This window comes from Trichomycterus rosablanca, chromosome 20, assembly GCF_030014385.1.
Source record: "Trichomycterus rosablanca isolate fTriRos1 chromosome 20, fTriRos1.hap1, whole genome shotgun sequence".
In the NCBI taxonomy this organism is placed as follows: Eukaryota; Metazoa; Chordata; class Actinopteri; order Siluriformes; family Trichomycteridae; genus Trichomycterus; species Trichomycterus rosablanca.
Window position 1 is genome coordinate 12,729,556 of NC_086007.1, and position 16,002 is coordinate 12,745,557.

The window sequence follows — 16,002 nt, forward strand, 5'->3', positions numbered from 1 at the left end:
AGTGAACTGACGACTCGGAAAGTCGTGTAATGTGAACTTGGCATAACGTTAGTGTTAGCTTACAGATTTATGTGTTATATTCAAAATGAAATTTGCAAGTAAAGTCCAACAAACATAAAAGACTCGTTTTGTGTTTGCTGTGTTATTGTATGATTAATTATGTTTACTTTTAACTGTAGTGTATGTCAGTTTGTCAGGCTGGTAAAGGGGCCAGAGGAACTATAAATGGAGCAAGTTGGTGAGGGGGGAGACAAATGAGGTTACTGGAACTGGTAGGGATTAAATCAATAGGGGAAGGGAAGTAAGACAGTTGTAAAACAAATTTGTTGCATTTAAGGATATTTTTTAACTTTGAAAACCTTAAATCTTGCTGCTTTTGACATATTTGCTTCAATATACTTCAATATAATGAAGTAGTAACAAATATACTTTTTTATATCTTCACCAAGCTTCCAAAAATTGTGTAAGCAGCCTCCTCCACATTTTTACGGTTGCTGAACACAGTTCCTCTTTCGATCACTGATTCACATGCCTGTTTTGCAATAAAACCTCTTCTGGAAAACCACGTAATTGTGATTGGTAAGGGTAATGGAGATTGGCTCACATTGCTTCCCTCACACTCTTGCAACAGTAATAAAAAGGATATGTCATGAAACACATGTTCATAAGCTTTGTTACAAGCTCATAAAGTGGATTGCAATATAGAATTTTTAAGGACATCTGAGAAATGGCATTCTACCAGCAAGAACCCTTTAACAATCCTGTAAGTGCCTAATTATTTTATAATTGCTTTGTTTCATGTTAGTATCAACATTAGTATATTATATTTTTGTATTTGGGGTATTTTAACAGATATGACACTATGGAATAGGCAGTCTAATACAATCCCTATTCTGGAAAATGTGGGACATTGTGTGGGTATTGTGTAAATATAAATAAATGTAGAATTTGATGCCTCCAATAAAATGAAAAAGTGTGTGACAGACTGTGTTACATAACTTTTACTATTAATTGCAAGTGGAATTTGTGCCCATTCTTGCTTGATACAAGAACTTCAGCTGCTCAGCAGTTGGTGGTCACTGTTATTTGATTCTTCTCCTATGATACACCATACATCAATAAGCGATGTATTAAGATTGCAGGCAGGCCAGTCAAGCACACACACTCTGTGTCTACGAAGCCACTTTGTTGTAGTGTATGCAGACATTGTTTGCTGAATTAATTATGGAACCCAAGAATAGACATCATTTTGATGGCAGCATATGTCCCTCTAAAATACCAATATGCCACTGTGCCAATAATACCTTCACCCACATGCAAGTCACCCATGCTGTGGGCACTGATGCACCCACATACCATGGCAGACTTTTGTACCTTTTGCTGACAGCAGTCTGCATAATGCCTTTTGTCTTTGGCACTAAGAACTCATTGTCTCTTTTTCCTAAAAAACAAGTGGAAACATGGACTCATCTGCCTACAGTACACATCTCAGTCCATCTAAGATTACCTCAGGCCCACAGAACTCGGTGGTGTTTCTGCTTTCTTTTTGTGAAAGCGTTTCAAAATAGATTTCATAGAATAGTCCACCAAACAAAAATATCCAGCCAACAGCGCCCCGTGTGTACTGTGATCACTGATAAAGGTCTAAAAGATGACCAACTCAAACAGCAGCAATAGATGAGCTATTGTCTCTGACTTAACATCTACAAGGTGAACCAACTAGGTAGAAATGTCTAATTGAGTGGACACGGTATTTAAAAACTCCAGCAGCGCTGCTTTCTGATCCACTCATACCAGCACAACACACACTAACACACCACCACCATGTCAGTGTCACTGCAGTGCTGAGAATCATCCACCACCTAAATAATACCTGCTCTGTGGGGGTCCTGACCATTGAACAACAGGGTAAAAGCAGGCTAAAAAACTATGCAGAGAAATTAATGGACAACAGTTAGTAATTGTAGAACTTCAAAGTGCTTCTATATGGTAAGCTGATAAAATGGACAGTGAGTGTAGAAACAAGAAGGTGGTTTTAATGTCAGCAGAAAAATGTACAATAATACATCTACATTCCTAGTTTGTGTATGTAATACATTTAATCTCCCGATCTCCTGATATTTCTTATTAGACAATCCCTTTCACTGGCTCTATACAACAAGGCCTGCAGGAAGGCAAGAGCATTATTGTGAGTGGACGAGTTTTACCAGGTGCAAACAGGTAAGACAATGTTTTGTCCAAATCGCTATTGGTGAAATATTGCATAGAAACACTGTTCACTACTGTTGTATTGTTTTATTGCAATGATAAACCAACTTCCCTATCCTGAATGACACTCAACTTCTCTATCTCATTTCTTGTATTAACACAATCACCAGGTTTCATGTGAATCTCCAATGTGGTTCCCGATCTGGAGCTGATGTCGCCTTGCACTTCAACCCTCGCTATGACAGTGGGCCTGGGTACATCATAACCAACACCTTTCAGAATTCTTCCTGGGGCAGAGAGGAACGCATAAATAAGGCTCTTTTACCCATAGGCAGTACATTCACCCTAATGATCCTAATCACACGCCAATCATACAAGGTCACATTTTTAACTTCTGCTTTTTATATAAACTGGGAAGTGATAGGAAACTATGATGCACTCATTTGTACAGGCAAACGTCAGGCACTGTTAGTTGAATTTTGTAAATGTGTAATACTTTATCCTAAAGTAAAGACTGATCTGTTAGTGTCTTTTTACAGATAAGTGTCAATGGAAATCATATCATGGACTACAAGCACCGGATTCCCTTCAGCAAGGTTGACACTATTGTAGTGGATGGAATGGTGGCGGCTAATTCCATCAATTTTCAGAACCCTGTGGTGAGAATGCTGTCAACTTTCAACATCTTAAACAAAACCTTACTAGTAATGTAAATAGTCCTAAGGTTTTAATATGCAGAACACTGTGACACTGTCAAAAAATCGATGTGAACAAAACGTATTGATATAAAGCCATATCCATGATGGTAGGACGTCAGTAAACCACAATAAGAGCAATGTTTCAATTGAAACAGTGACTTTCCAGAAGTGGTTGACTTACCATGATTTTTGAAGAGCGCATCAACTACAGACCCAAGGAGTCCTCACTTGCTTTAAGGATCAACCTTAATAATCCAATTGGAACATAAAGACTTGTCTTACAATTGCAAAACACTTTAATGACCCCTGATGAGCTAAAAGTGGTCTAAAGCAAGTCAAGTATTCCACAATAAGAATATCATACCAACAATCAAATCATGGTGGTAGTAATGTAATAGTGTGGGGATGCTTTGTACATATTAAAATGTTTGCTGTTGAAAAGAAAGTGGTAGCTGGCTTTATGTGTCTTCTTCTTTTACAGACCTCCTGTCCCCAGCCAGGATTTCAAGTAAGTATTTACTGCTTATACTGTATGACCAGCTTAGAAAATTATACTGTTTATCTGACAGTCATTGCAAAAGCATGTAATAAAGTTTTTATCCCAAGAAAGATAGTCATTTCTGACTGATATATTGATGTCTGGCTCAACCGTTTCATGCAGAGGAGTTTTCCAATTTTTTGTTTAATTTGGTCCCTATTTTCTGTGATAAATTAATGTCTGACTGGAAAGTAACATCAACTCAATGCCTTTGATAATAAAAATCTCTCACTTTACTGTGGAGTATTAAAGTACCAAACGACCTTCAGTCAAAACACACTGCTAAGGTTTAAGGTCTTGCCTTAGCATATCTTTTAAATTAAAGTCAGAACTTTGATTAGTTCACTTAAAACTCCTAACAGCGATAAATGAAACTAAACGAGTATTACTCTTAAGGTGGTGGGGTGGCGCAGCAATCTTATATTCCTAACCTGGTGCCATTAGATTAAGATTAGGAGAGATAATGATAGACTTTATTCTCATTGTAATTATACAACGAGACTTTGTTTGGTAGCTTTCAGTAAGATCAGCAGCAATAATAAAATAAACATAGGATAAAAGTATTAACATACAGTATATTTGAAAAAAGTTTTTAAAAAAATATATAAAAAAAACACTAATAAGCACAAAATAAGCTAAAGAAATGACAAGAAATATGAAAAATGAGTATTTACATTGTAACAGGTAGTAATTATTAACATTATTAATATTATTGCACAATAGTGTATTTCTGTACAGAATTAAAAGCCTAATAAGCCTAATATTCTAATCTATACACACTAAAGTTAGGCATTACTAAATTATTTGATATTTCGATAGTCTGTCCACAGAGAAATTTAAATGTATTACTAGTGTTTGCTAGTAACTTTTATGGTGAATGTTATAATTAGGTTTACTTTTAAGTGCAAGTTAGTAACTATGAAACCCTATGCCCTATACATTTAGATGAGCCATGGTAAAACTGTGTAATGGTAAATTTGAAATGTGAAAAAAGCTATAATGGTAATTTAAGAAGAGTCATTTGCATATATCTTGTCACATCTGCAGCCTCAATCTGCTTTTCCTGCAGGATGTTCTGTAAGTAACTTTTCATTTAGTCTTACATCACTGAGATCAAAGTGTATTCAATTATCTATTGAATAAATTTACACTGTATTGGCTTATCTGTCATTTTATGTGCAATGTGTGAACTAACCTCCAAAATACCAGAGCAAATTCCAACTTCCTACTGGGGGTGCTTGGGTGGCTCAGTGGTAAACTGCGCTAGCCCACTACTGCTAGGATCCAGGGTTTGAATCCCCGTTGGTGCAATCGGAGGGCGGCACGGTTGCTTGGTGGGTAGCACTGTTGCCTCACAGCAAGAAGGTCCTGGGTTCGATCCCCAGGCGGGCGGTCCGGGTCCTTTCTGTGTGGAGTTTGCATGTTCTCCCCGTGTCTGCGTGGGTTCCCTCCGGGAGCTCTGGTTTCCTCCCACAGTCCAAAGACATGCAGTCAGGTTAATTGGAGACACTAAATTGCCCTATAGGTGAATGGGTGTGTGTATGTGTGTGTGTGTCTGCCCTGCGATGGACTGGTGCCCCGTCCAGGGTGTTACTGTGTGCCTTGCGCCCATTGAAAAGCTGGGATAGGCTGCAGCACCCCACCCCCACCCCCGCGACCCTAACTGGATAAGCGGTTAAGACAGTGAGTGGGTGGTGCAATCAGTCAGCTGGGTGTCTACATACAGACATGAGTGGCTATGTTGGTGGGGGAGGGGGGATTGGGGTTAGGGTTAGGATCCCGTGACAGATTGGCATCCTGTCTGGGGTTTGTTACTGTATTGCACCCAGTAGTTCCAGGGAAACTGGACCGACAGTGGCCATGACTAGGATGACAAATCTTTCACACTAGTTTACTTTGTTAAAAACTATTTCTTGAGTACTGGCTAATACATTTATTTAAGTATTTAAATTGTCCTGAAAATGACTTTTCTATGTTTTTTTATCTGTAGGTGCCTGCCTTTTCTGCTCCAGCTTCCTCTGTAAGACCTGCATTAGTCATGATTAGTAAAATATTCTGTTTAGCAAAACATTACACTGTTTTAAAAATTTTCCTCTAATTTTTTCATCACTAGGTTCCTTCTTTTTCCGCTCCAGCAAGTTTGGTAAGTACATGGTCAGTTATGATTAGTTCCCATTATATTTCACCTAAAGTGATGGGCTCATCATAATCACTTTGGTTTTTTTTTGTATTATTAGAACGTGCCCTACAAAAGCATCATTAATGGTGGATTGCGGCCTGGCAAAAATATCACCGTTCAAGGACTGGTTAACCCTCAGGCTTATGGGTGTGTTGCTTGGCTATTTTGTAACAGTGACTTAGGTATTATTTGAAAGTGGCACATAGATGATTAAAGGTACTTTTATTGGTACTTTTAAGTGAGTATACATGCAACACAGTCCAACAAAGCTGAAACAGTAACAATATAAGACTGGGAAGTGTGTAGAATAATTTAAAAAACACTTTTTACAGGTGATTTCATAGTATTGTGACAAGAACATTACAAAAAGGCTCAGTCAGTTACAAACAATGATGGGTTAAGGTTTGCTACTTTGCACACTTTAGCTTATCCAGTTACCCAATTGAATAATTCTTCCTCTCTACTGATGTTGATCTCCACCCTGGTTGAGGAGACCTGAGGCTAACACACGCCCCCTCTGACACGTGTGCAGTAGCCGACTGCATCTTTTCACCTGCACGAAGCGAGTTTATATGCAGATCAGCTTTGGGTACCGAGAGCCACACACTGGCTCCACACACTATCACTCATCTCTGCGCAGATGCCATCAATCAGCCAGCAAAGGTCGCAATTGCATCAGCCATGAGGTCCTGTCCGGCTCCCATCCTGTATGAACAACAGCCAGTCGTTGTTTGTATAGGCGCCAAACCTGCCTGATAGCAGAGATTAGTTTCGAAACAAACCGATGAGTTCGAAATGTCAGCTCTGGTGTGCTAGCGTGTTTTACTGCCGTGCCGCCTGAGCACCATTATTAAAATATTTAGTGAATCAGAAGATTCCTGTACAAACAGGTCATGATTGAAACCAGTATTAAATGTCATGACATTTGATCTTTCAGATCAAGCACAGCATTGAAAACTGTCATGTTTTCTGTAAGTAATAAAACCCTTGGCAGTAAACATGGTTCATTGTTAAGACTCCACTACACAAAGTGTAAGCCTTATAATCAACAACATCCAGCGTGCTAACAGCTTCTGTGATCACAAGCTCATCTGAGATGGAAAGATGCAAAAACAAACAGTTCATGAAAGTTAATTGTCTGATGGCGCAGCAGTCTTATGCTCACTTGACTGGCCAGGTGTCCATACAGACACAATTGTCTCTGTCTGAGGGAGGGAGTGGTCAAAGGGGTTCCTCACTGCTGCTGCAATTAGGACACCTACTGGATGGTTGATTACATTGCATGAGGGATAGTTCACTCACAGATAGTAGTGCATGAATGTAAGACGTCCTATCTGGCAGATCAAAAGAAGTGGTTGGTGACTGCACACATGTTGAATGGGGTTGCATGATAGACTGCAGCTCCTCGGTCAGGGTGGGGCTCTGTAGCAGCTGAGGAAGTTTAAATTGGAAGATTGGATATGACTACATTTGGAGGAAAATGGGAAAAAAGGAAAAATAGAATGAAAAACTAATGTAACACAGTAGTAAACACGGCCCTGTCCCAATTTTTTTGGAATGTGTTGCAGATATCCCATTTAGAATGATCCTATCCATACAAAAAACAATAAAGATGGTTGGTTAACTATTAAATAACTTCTCTTTGTATTGTTAAATAAATACAGATCAAAATCATTTGATAAAGTAGATACTTATAATGTTTTTGTTTACATTTGTACATTATTGTCCCAATTTTTTTAAATGGATTTGTATCAAAGCTAAAAAGGTGCTAGTAAGCTAAAACCATCTTGCATCAGTGAGCCCGAAAATAGTTTTAGGGGCAAAGTATTAAGCTCTAAGTATTATGCTTTCTACAGTTAATCAGTTAAATAACATTTAAGGCTAAACCTTTATTTGGATGGTGAGTTTAGTTCACATGTGACTTAAAATGAACTGCAACGTACAGTATTTTAACGCTCATCTACTTAATCATTCCACCAGATTTACAATCGCCTTACGTCACAGAGATGGGATTGCTTTTCTTTATAATCCTCGCTTTACTGAGAACGTGGTTGTACGCAACACCCTAACATCGGGGCAGTGGGGTAATGAGGAGCGCTATGGAGGCATGATGTTTCGCCAGGGTCAGAACATTCAGGTACAATTTGTTTATCTTTTGTTGGTAAGCTGATCCATAGAAATACAGTGGTACATTGTAACTCTCAGTTGTTTCTGGGACTGGTGTTGAGTTTTAAAGACATAGAGTTTCAAGGTATTTTTCCCCATAATGATGTATGGTAAACCTGTTCATGTTCCTGCATTCACATAAGAAGTGACAAAATGCTGCTTTTTTCACCGTTTGTGCACCGCCTGTGAATGCGCCTTTACTGAATGGAATATGGTATTCCAAGATCAAGTACACTATATTGCCAAAAGTATTCATTCACCCAACCAAATCATTGAATTCAGACTGCTTCTACAAACGTTTGTAAAAGAATGGGTCGCTGTCAGGAGCTCAGTGAATTCCAGCATGGTACCATGATAGGATGCCACCTGTGCAACAAGTCCAGTCGGGCTGACATCATATTAAACTCTATGGATTAAGAATGGGATGTCACTCAAGTTCACATGCGTGTGAAGGTTTGGGCGAATACTTTTGGCAATATAGTGTATCTCCACATTAAGAAGCATAAGGAAACAATAAATAAGTAAAGTTCAGGTTTATTGTTTTTTATACTGATTTTTAACTGTTTTCAGTTGTATTTCAGTGTTTTATATAGACTTATTGTACTAAAACAACAAGCGAGAAATATTATTAGTGGAGAGAACTTATGAGAAGTAATAATTAAGAAAGGTTTAGTGTTCCTGTGTCGTTCATTTAGTACATTAATCCACGTTAAGCTTTATTTTTTACGATAAGTATTTTAAACTCAGAAAAGATGATTTTCATAATTTCTCAGAACCCCCAGCTACAATACAGATTTGTCTCATATGCGCACTTTGATGATGTTTTATCGCACCGCTCAAGCAGAGCGCCAAACAATGCGGCTGTTCATTGTTAATTTGAAATTAAATAAATATATATATTTTTAAGGCTAAACGTGTCACATTTAAGGGTACAAATTTCTCCATGAAGGGTGTCAGGTTTTAAATATTTTGAGTTCAGGGGACATTAAGTTACAAGATACCACTGTATTCCTCTTTGTTTGTAAAAAAAAAATCCATGTCAATGTGTCACATTTTGTCTTGTTATTTCAGGTGGTCATCTCCTGCAATCCCCAACATTACAATGTGTTTCTCAATGGCCAACAAGTGCATACATTCAACCATCGCTTCAGCAAACTGGTGGAGATTGATGTGCTGGAAGTGACAGGTGACCTAAGCCTGAGCTCTGTAGATATTACACCAAATTATTAGCTTACTTCACAAACTTCTCTCTACTTCAAACTTTCCCTTCTTTATTCTGTATTTTCCAAGTGTAATCCCTAATTTTTAATTACATACACTATATTGCCAAAAGTATGTGGACATACCCATTACCATGTTGGACATCCCATTCTAAAACTATTATTAGTCCCCACTTCTTTTGGCAATGGAAGAGCATCCACTTTTCTGGGAAGGCCTTCAGGTGGAGTAAATCTGTTTTAGATTTATGTTAGACAAGAAGGCCTGGTTCAAATCAATGTTTCAACTTGTCCCAAAGGGTGTTCAGTTGGGTTGAGGTCAGGGATGTGCAGGCCACTGGAGTTCCTTCACAGCATATGTAAAAAATATGTTCTTATTGGAACAAGTGGTGCCTTTTTCCCAAAACTGTTGCCACATAACATGAATTTCATATGTAATTGATTTTATACACCTTTCAAATAAGGATGTGACTGAAACACCTGCACTTAATTTAAGAGGGTTGTCCACATACCTTTGGCCATATAGTAGGGATGTAACGATGCCACAAGACAGTTAATAACTGATTCAAAAATTCCACGATTCAAATCGATTTGACATGGAAAATGAATTGATATTCACTTAAAACAGCAGAGGGCACTGGCGCTATACACCTCGCCTGGTTGACGTCACTGACACTATACGCCTGGTTGCCACATTCGGGGGTTTTCAGCCAAATTGGGCTTAATTCAAAATAGTTTTGCATAGTTTGTACCTACCTCCGAAATAAAAGGGCATTCATTATTTAGATAAATAAAACATCACAATTACAGTATTTTATTTTATTTTTTTAGAGAAGTAATAAAAGGAAACTTAATTTGTCATAATTTGTCTTCAATTTCAATGTAAAAAATCGGGGAAAAAATCGTATCGTGGACCCAGTATCGTGAATCACACATAATCACAAACATAATCACACAAATTGACTTATTTTGTATTCTGATCATTGTTTACAATATAAGGTACAGTAGATACAGTAGATACCAAGTGTTTAGCTTTTCTGTTATGCAGTCTTTGTCCGCATGTCAAGATGTATTAAAAAAGAATACTGATTGAACCTCCAGTGATTTTTTTATCATTCTAAACAAGAACACTGCAGAAGCTTTATCTGTACATTCCTGTTTCCGTTTGTGTGAGAGATTTTGCCTGAAGGTGACAGTAAACACTGAGAACAATAAAAATGCATTCTGAAACATCTTTTTGTTATGTTGTGTTTAATTTAATAATTTTAGTTTATGCATAGGCTAGCACATATCTGTATTGATTTTATAGACTAGTAATTTTATTTGGCCTTTTTTATAATGTTTAAAATCTGCCTTTCTAAACAATGATAGACTAATCAGATACGTTTGGTGTTTTAATTACTTAAAACATTCTTCATTAAAATATGTTTTGTTGTGGACATAAACTGGCACACATGGATAATTGATATATATTGGTATGATAAAACATCAATTTTATTTCTACATTTTATAGTCTATTGAACTTGCCTTTCAAATAAAATTATTACTTTCATAAGGTTTTTTTTAAAGAGACGCTGGTTTTGAATATTAAAATATTGTTGTTAATACAGAAAGAAGCTGTTTAAGTGTCTTAGGGTGTCTGGACCCATAGTACAGAAAAGGTGGGTGTTTCTGCATCCTGGACAGTATAGAAAAGTATTAATTCAGTCTGGTCAAAAATCTGCTCTTTGGGTGATTTTTCTAGATGGAAATGACATCTGGTTTTAAAATGCTTGGATGCATATTCATGCAAGCAAACATAGCTCCTTTTTTTAAAGAACAAGTATTTTTGAGACAAAACTTTGTAATATCTAACTTTTTAAATATTTAACAAAACTATTTACTAGTTAATATTATCTGTGTTGCAATGTTTCAATAAATAAAGCATGCTTAAATCATACAATTACATTAAGTGCATTGAGTAAGAAAAAGTACATTTGTGTTTAAATAGACAACAATGTATTTTGTTGTATAATGCATACTGCATTAAAATGTACAATGTGTCTTTGTTTTTGTCTATTTTTTGATTACAGAATGCTGTTGCTTTTCTGTTTTTGGTTGGAGCACTATTCTCCTCTCAGCATTGATACTGCGGTGTTTAAAATCCCTACAGCATTGATGTACCTGATAAACTCATGTCCATACAACACACATTGCCATGTCATTACTATGTTAGTGTAATTTCAGTGATGATAATGGTCCACCACCAGGGCGGCTCGTTCCTTAGGGCGATCGGGCGACGCACCACCAAAGGGCGAAAGGGAAGAAATTTTTCTATCACAGTTGTGACTGTTCTGGACAGTCTGTCTTGCCTCTTAATATCATAGTCCAATCAGCGTCGAGTTGTGTTCCGTACAGTACCGCCCTTTTTGGGGCGATTTCAGTCTGACTAAAAAAATCGCCCCGGATTGCTCTCATAGACTCTCATGTTAAGGCTCTTTTTTCCGAACTGTAGGCACTGCAATACAATCTCAATGGGTTCCGGGAGGGCACGCACTTACGTGCTTGCGTCACACGTAACCTGGTGTCACGATCTCGTCACCATGACTACCATCACCTCAGTTCGGAGCAACTCCATCGTGTCATTAAGGGAAATGCCATTCAGTCGTCGTAGTAATCAGGATAAATTAGCAACTTAAGAATTAGGGCCACCCAGACCAAATTTAAACATCAAGCAAGTATCTACAAAGGGGGGGAAATCATATACGTTACTTAAATAAATTACAATAAATTACAAGTAAGAAATGTAATTTTTAAATTGTGAATTGTGATTGCACTTATTGTATCTGCCCAATAGTTTAATTGTACTTCTTTATTCATTGCACATCAGCCCCGATGCCAATCTTTATTCTGGATCTGCTGCACCTAAAATAAAATGCTATCTGATGAAGACTGAATTAAAGTGTTAGGGTGAAGGCTTTACTTTATTTTATGACTAATGGTAAAGCTGGTCTCTCTCCATGTTCAAAGTTATTTGTGACGGCAAACTGACATGACTTAAGATGTTAATTATTTAAGCTTTAATTTTACTCTCATGGGGTCCCTTTTGACTAATAAATAAGGTACTGGGCAAGTGTACAAAGTAACAGATGCAGTTCCTCTGCATGGTAGATATAGTTTATAAAATAATCAATGAATTTACGTACCAGATTAATGTATTTAATGTGTAAATACAGATCTAGTATAAGTATAAGAGAGGTGAATCGGGTGTTGAATGCCGAACTAGCATTACAACAGCGCCATCTGCTGTTAGATTTCTATATTCTCTTGTTTGGTGCAAAAATATTTATTTATAAGAATTTGTACGTTATGTTTTACACACTTCGGTTACATTCATGACAGGACAGGTAATTACTGGTTACACAAGAGTGTAAGAGTGTCAGTTTAAGGCTTTATTGTCAAACAGTCATGGACAATTTTGTATCTCCAATTCACCTCACTTGAACTTCTGGGGTGGCACGGTGGTTAAGTGGGTAGCACTGTCGCCTCACAGCAAGAGGGTCCTGGGTTCGATCCCCAGGTGAGGCGGTCCAGATTCTTTCTGTGTGGAGTTTGCATGTTCCTCCCATGTCTGCGTGGGTTTTCCTCCCACAGTCCAAAAACATGCAAGTGAGGTTAATTGGAGACACTAAAATGTCCATGACTGTGTTTGATATAACCTTGTGAAGTAATAAATCTTGTGTAATGAGTAACTACTGTTCCTGTCATGAATGTAACCAAAGTGTGAAACATGATGTTAAAATCCTAATAAACAAACAAACTTGAATTTCTTTGGGCTGTGGGAGGAAACTAGAGCTCCTGGAGGAACCCCACACAGACACGGGGAGAACATGCAAACAAACAGAAAGTTCTGTCAATATTTGTAAAGTTTTATAACTTTCAAACATATATATCTTTTTAAATATATCTTTACATTTCTATATATTTTATACTTTACAGTTTATAGTTTATACCCCTTGTGTGCTAATTTTCTGTATATTCACTCTTGCTGCTGTAACATTGCAAATTTCACTTTGTAAGATAATAGAAGACTGTCTTATCTTAAATTACTGAAAGGTCTCCATGGTAGAACAATTAAATCAAAAGGAAGTAAAAGCAAAAAAAAAGCACATTTCAGCAAACCAGGCTATAATACTTGAATGCAGAAGTTATACAGGGCCGAAACTATCTGGAAGTGCATTCTGCTTTCGATTGTACCATAAACAGCCATAAAAATGACAAATCATTCAGCCAAGGTCATTCCTTCCGTTACCTGTAGTGGTACATAACATCTTTATCATTTATTTAAGTAAAGCCATCAAACTCTTCTTTTTATCAGCCAGTGGCAGATTCCTACATGTATCCACCACTCGTGCAGGCATCTTAATCAGACAGCAGGAGACGTTGTTACAGAAGCAATAATCCAGCCCTCCCCCTTGCAGTCACAGCCAATTAGTTGTCTGTAGAGCACCTGACTAGAGAGTGCTTGACCCGTGTAGGCTAGTGTTCATGTCATTACCACTATACCTGTTCTGAAGTAACTTCACACAGGGTCGTTCACAGTCAGCTGACATTTGTACCACCTTTGTGAACAAGGTTAAAATCAGGCTAAAATCAGATGTAACAAAAGTAAAACTTACAACATTTTATTGTAAGGGGGTTTGAATTCATGGAATACAAGTATTCACTGAGAATAAATATGTAGTCAAATATATATTTGGACAGTATGACTCATAAAACCCTACAGGTAATAATCAACATTATCATCATCATATAACTGGAAGCAGAGCCGCTCAGGTGGCGCGGAGGTAAAAAAAAAAAAAAAAAACACACACTGGGACACCAGAGCTGGGATCTCAAATACATCGTATCGAGTCTCAGCTCTGCCTACCGGCTGGGCTGGGCAGCCACATGAACAACGATTGGCCTGTTGTTCAGACAGGGGTGGGATATTAAGCTAGATAGAGTCTCTCTCATAACTAATGCAATTACGACCTCTGCTGGCTGATCAATGTCGCCTGCAAAGAGACGAGGAAAAGAGTGCTGTCAGGGCATGTCTCTCCGTACACAGTGCTGATCCGCATTGCACTCGTCAAAGTGTAGGTGACAAAATGCATACGGCTGCTGCCCACGTTCTCCTCAATCAGAGTGGGGATCAACATTGGTGGAGAGGAAGCATGACGCAATCGGGCAATTGGACACGCTAAAAGTCGGGATAAAAAGGGGAGAAAATGCATAAATAAATTCTACAGTGTCATTTATCTTAATGACATTGATTTAGTGGCCTCATAGTTCTTTAATAGTGGTTAAGATTGACTAAGATGGTGATTATACATGTGTAGTTTGATTGCACTTATTAAAAAATAGATGGAAACACTCCATAAATGTATCTGGAAGGTCAGATGTTATGCAAAAACAGGTCTGCTGTAAATAAGAGGTTTGTAAAACACGGTGATTTTTAAAGGAGCCATGTCATATAATCTGATACATGTATTTAATGACCTGTTTTTACCTATTTATTTATTTTATTTTTCAAATAAATGACACTTTAAGATAAAAAATAAACTCTTGATTAATTCTTAACTTGACTGTGGAACATTTGCTAAGGAACAAAGAAAATAAACTGCATAACGTTTAACAATAAAGTTGTTACAATCCCTAAAAGTGTTTCTTTTTCATTCATTCATTCATTGTCTGTTTTACCACTGCTTTATCCTGGTCAGCGTCGCAGTGGGTGCTATTCACTGGGCAAAAGGTAGGAAACACCCTGCACAGGTTGCCAGTCCATCACAGGGCAAACACACACCTACGACAATTTTGTATCTCTAGTTAACCTCATGTCTTTGGACTGTGGGAGGAAACCAGAGCTCCCAGAGGAAACCTACAAGCAATGTAGAACATGCAAACCAAACAGAAATACTCAGATTGCTCTATTTGGGAATCGAACCCAAGACCTTCTTGCCAGAACCACCCTCATTTAAACTTTCTAACTATTTAAGTACCATTTTGTCACGTACCACATTTAAATGTGCACTAATCATTCATTCATTGTCTATTTTATGGACCAATTAACCTGACTGCATGTCTTTGGACTGTGGGAGGAAACCAGAGCTCCCAGAGGAAACCTACAAGGCACTGGGAGAACATGCAAACCACACAGAAGGACTGTAGGAGAAAACCAGAGCTCCTGGAGGAAACCCACACAGACACAGGGAGAACATGCAAACCACACAAAAAGAACCAGATCGCTCCATTTGGGAATCGAACCCAAGACCTTCTTGCTGTGAGGCGACTGTGCTACCCACCGAACCAACCTCATTTAAACTTTCTAACTATTGAAGTACCATTTTGTCACGTGTTACATTTCAATGTGCACTAATCATTCATTCGTTTTCTGTTTTATTAACGCTTTATCCTGGTCAGAGTCGCGGTGGGTCCGAGTCATTGGCAAAATGTGCAATAGTTAATATATACTAATGTAAGATAGGTAGAAATATCTGGAGAACACAGTAAAAAACAACTGTTAAAACAATAATTAATATTAATAAATAAACGAAACCACTGTATCATATGACCAACAGAATAGACGTCTGAAATAAGAGCCGGTTGGCTTGTTTACATTCCATATTCTAGTCATAGTTATAGATAAACTTGCTCATAAATTAAAATAATTGAAGACTATCTTGTTAACAAGCTTACACTTATAATATATAAACTATTTAACACTGAAACACCCCGGACACCCTGTTTATCTTTAAAAAATAGTGGCTGTGTCTTGTTTCTTTCATGAAACCACTGTCTGTATTCTGCCTGACGCCGACGTTTCTACGCATGCGCACCATTAGATCGTTGGGGGGGGGAGAGAGAAGGATTCAAACTTCCGGTGGTGTGTCATGGCGGCGCGGTGGAGTGAAGTGAAAAAGCGAAACCCTGCTCCCTTTGGTGTGCTCTTGTAATATTTTACATCGGTATTGCTGT

General features: G+C 37.8%; 1 protein-coding gene across 1 annotated transcript; it reads left to right on the plus strand.

Annotated features, from left to right (window-relative positions):
* The first annotated feature begins 634 nt into the window (after positions 1–634).
* On the plus strand, positions 635–10,238 carry LOC134334200 (galectin-9-like). Its single transcript, XM_063016421.1, has 11 exons — positions 635–763; positions 2,132–2,220; positions 2,379–2,586; positions 2,748–2,867; positions 3,388–3,414; positions 4,492–4,521; positions 5,435–5,464; positions 5,558–5,587; positions 5,682–5,770; positions 7,604–7,760; positions 8,861–10,238. Exons 1-11 carry the CDS (start codon positions 728–730, stop codon positions 9,017–9,019), a joined length of 975 nt encoding a protein of 324 aa, XP_062872491.1. The 5' UTR covers positions 635–727; the 3' UTR covers positions 9,020–10,238.
* Positions 10,239–16,002: the final 5,764 nt, after the last annotated feature.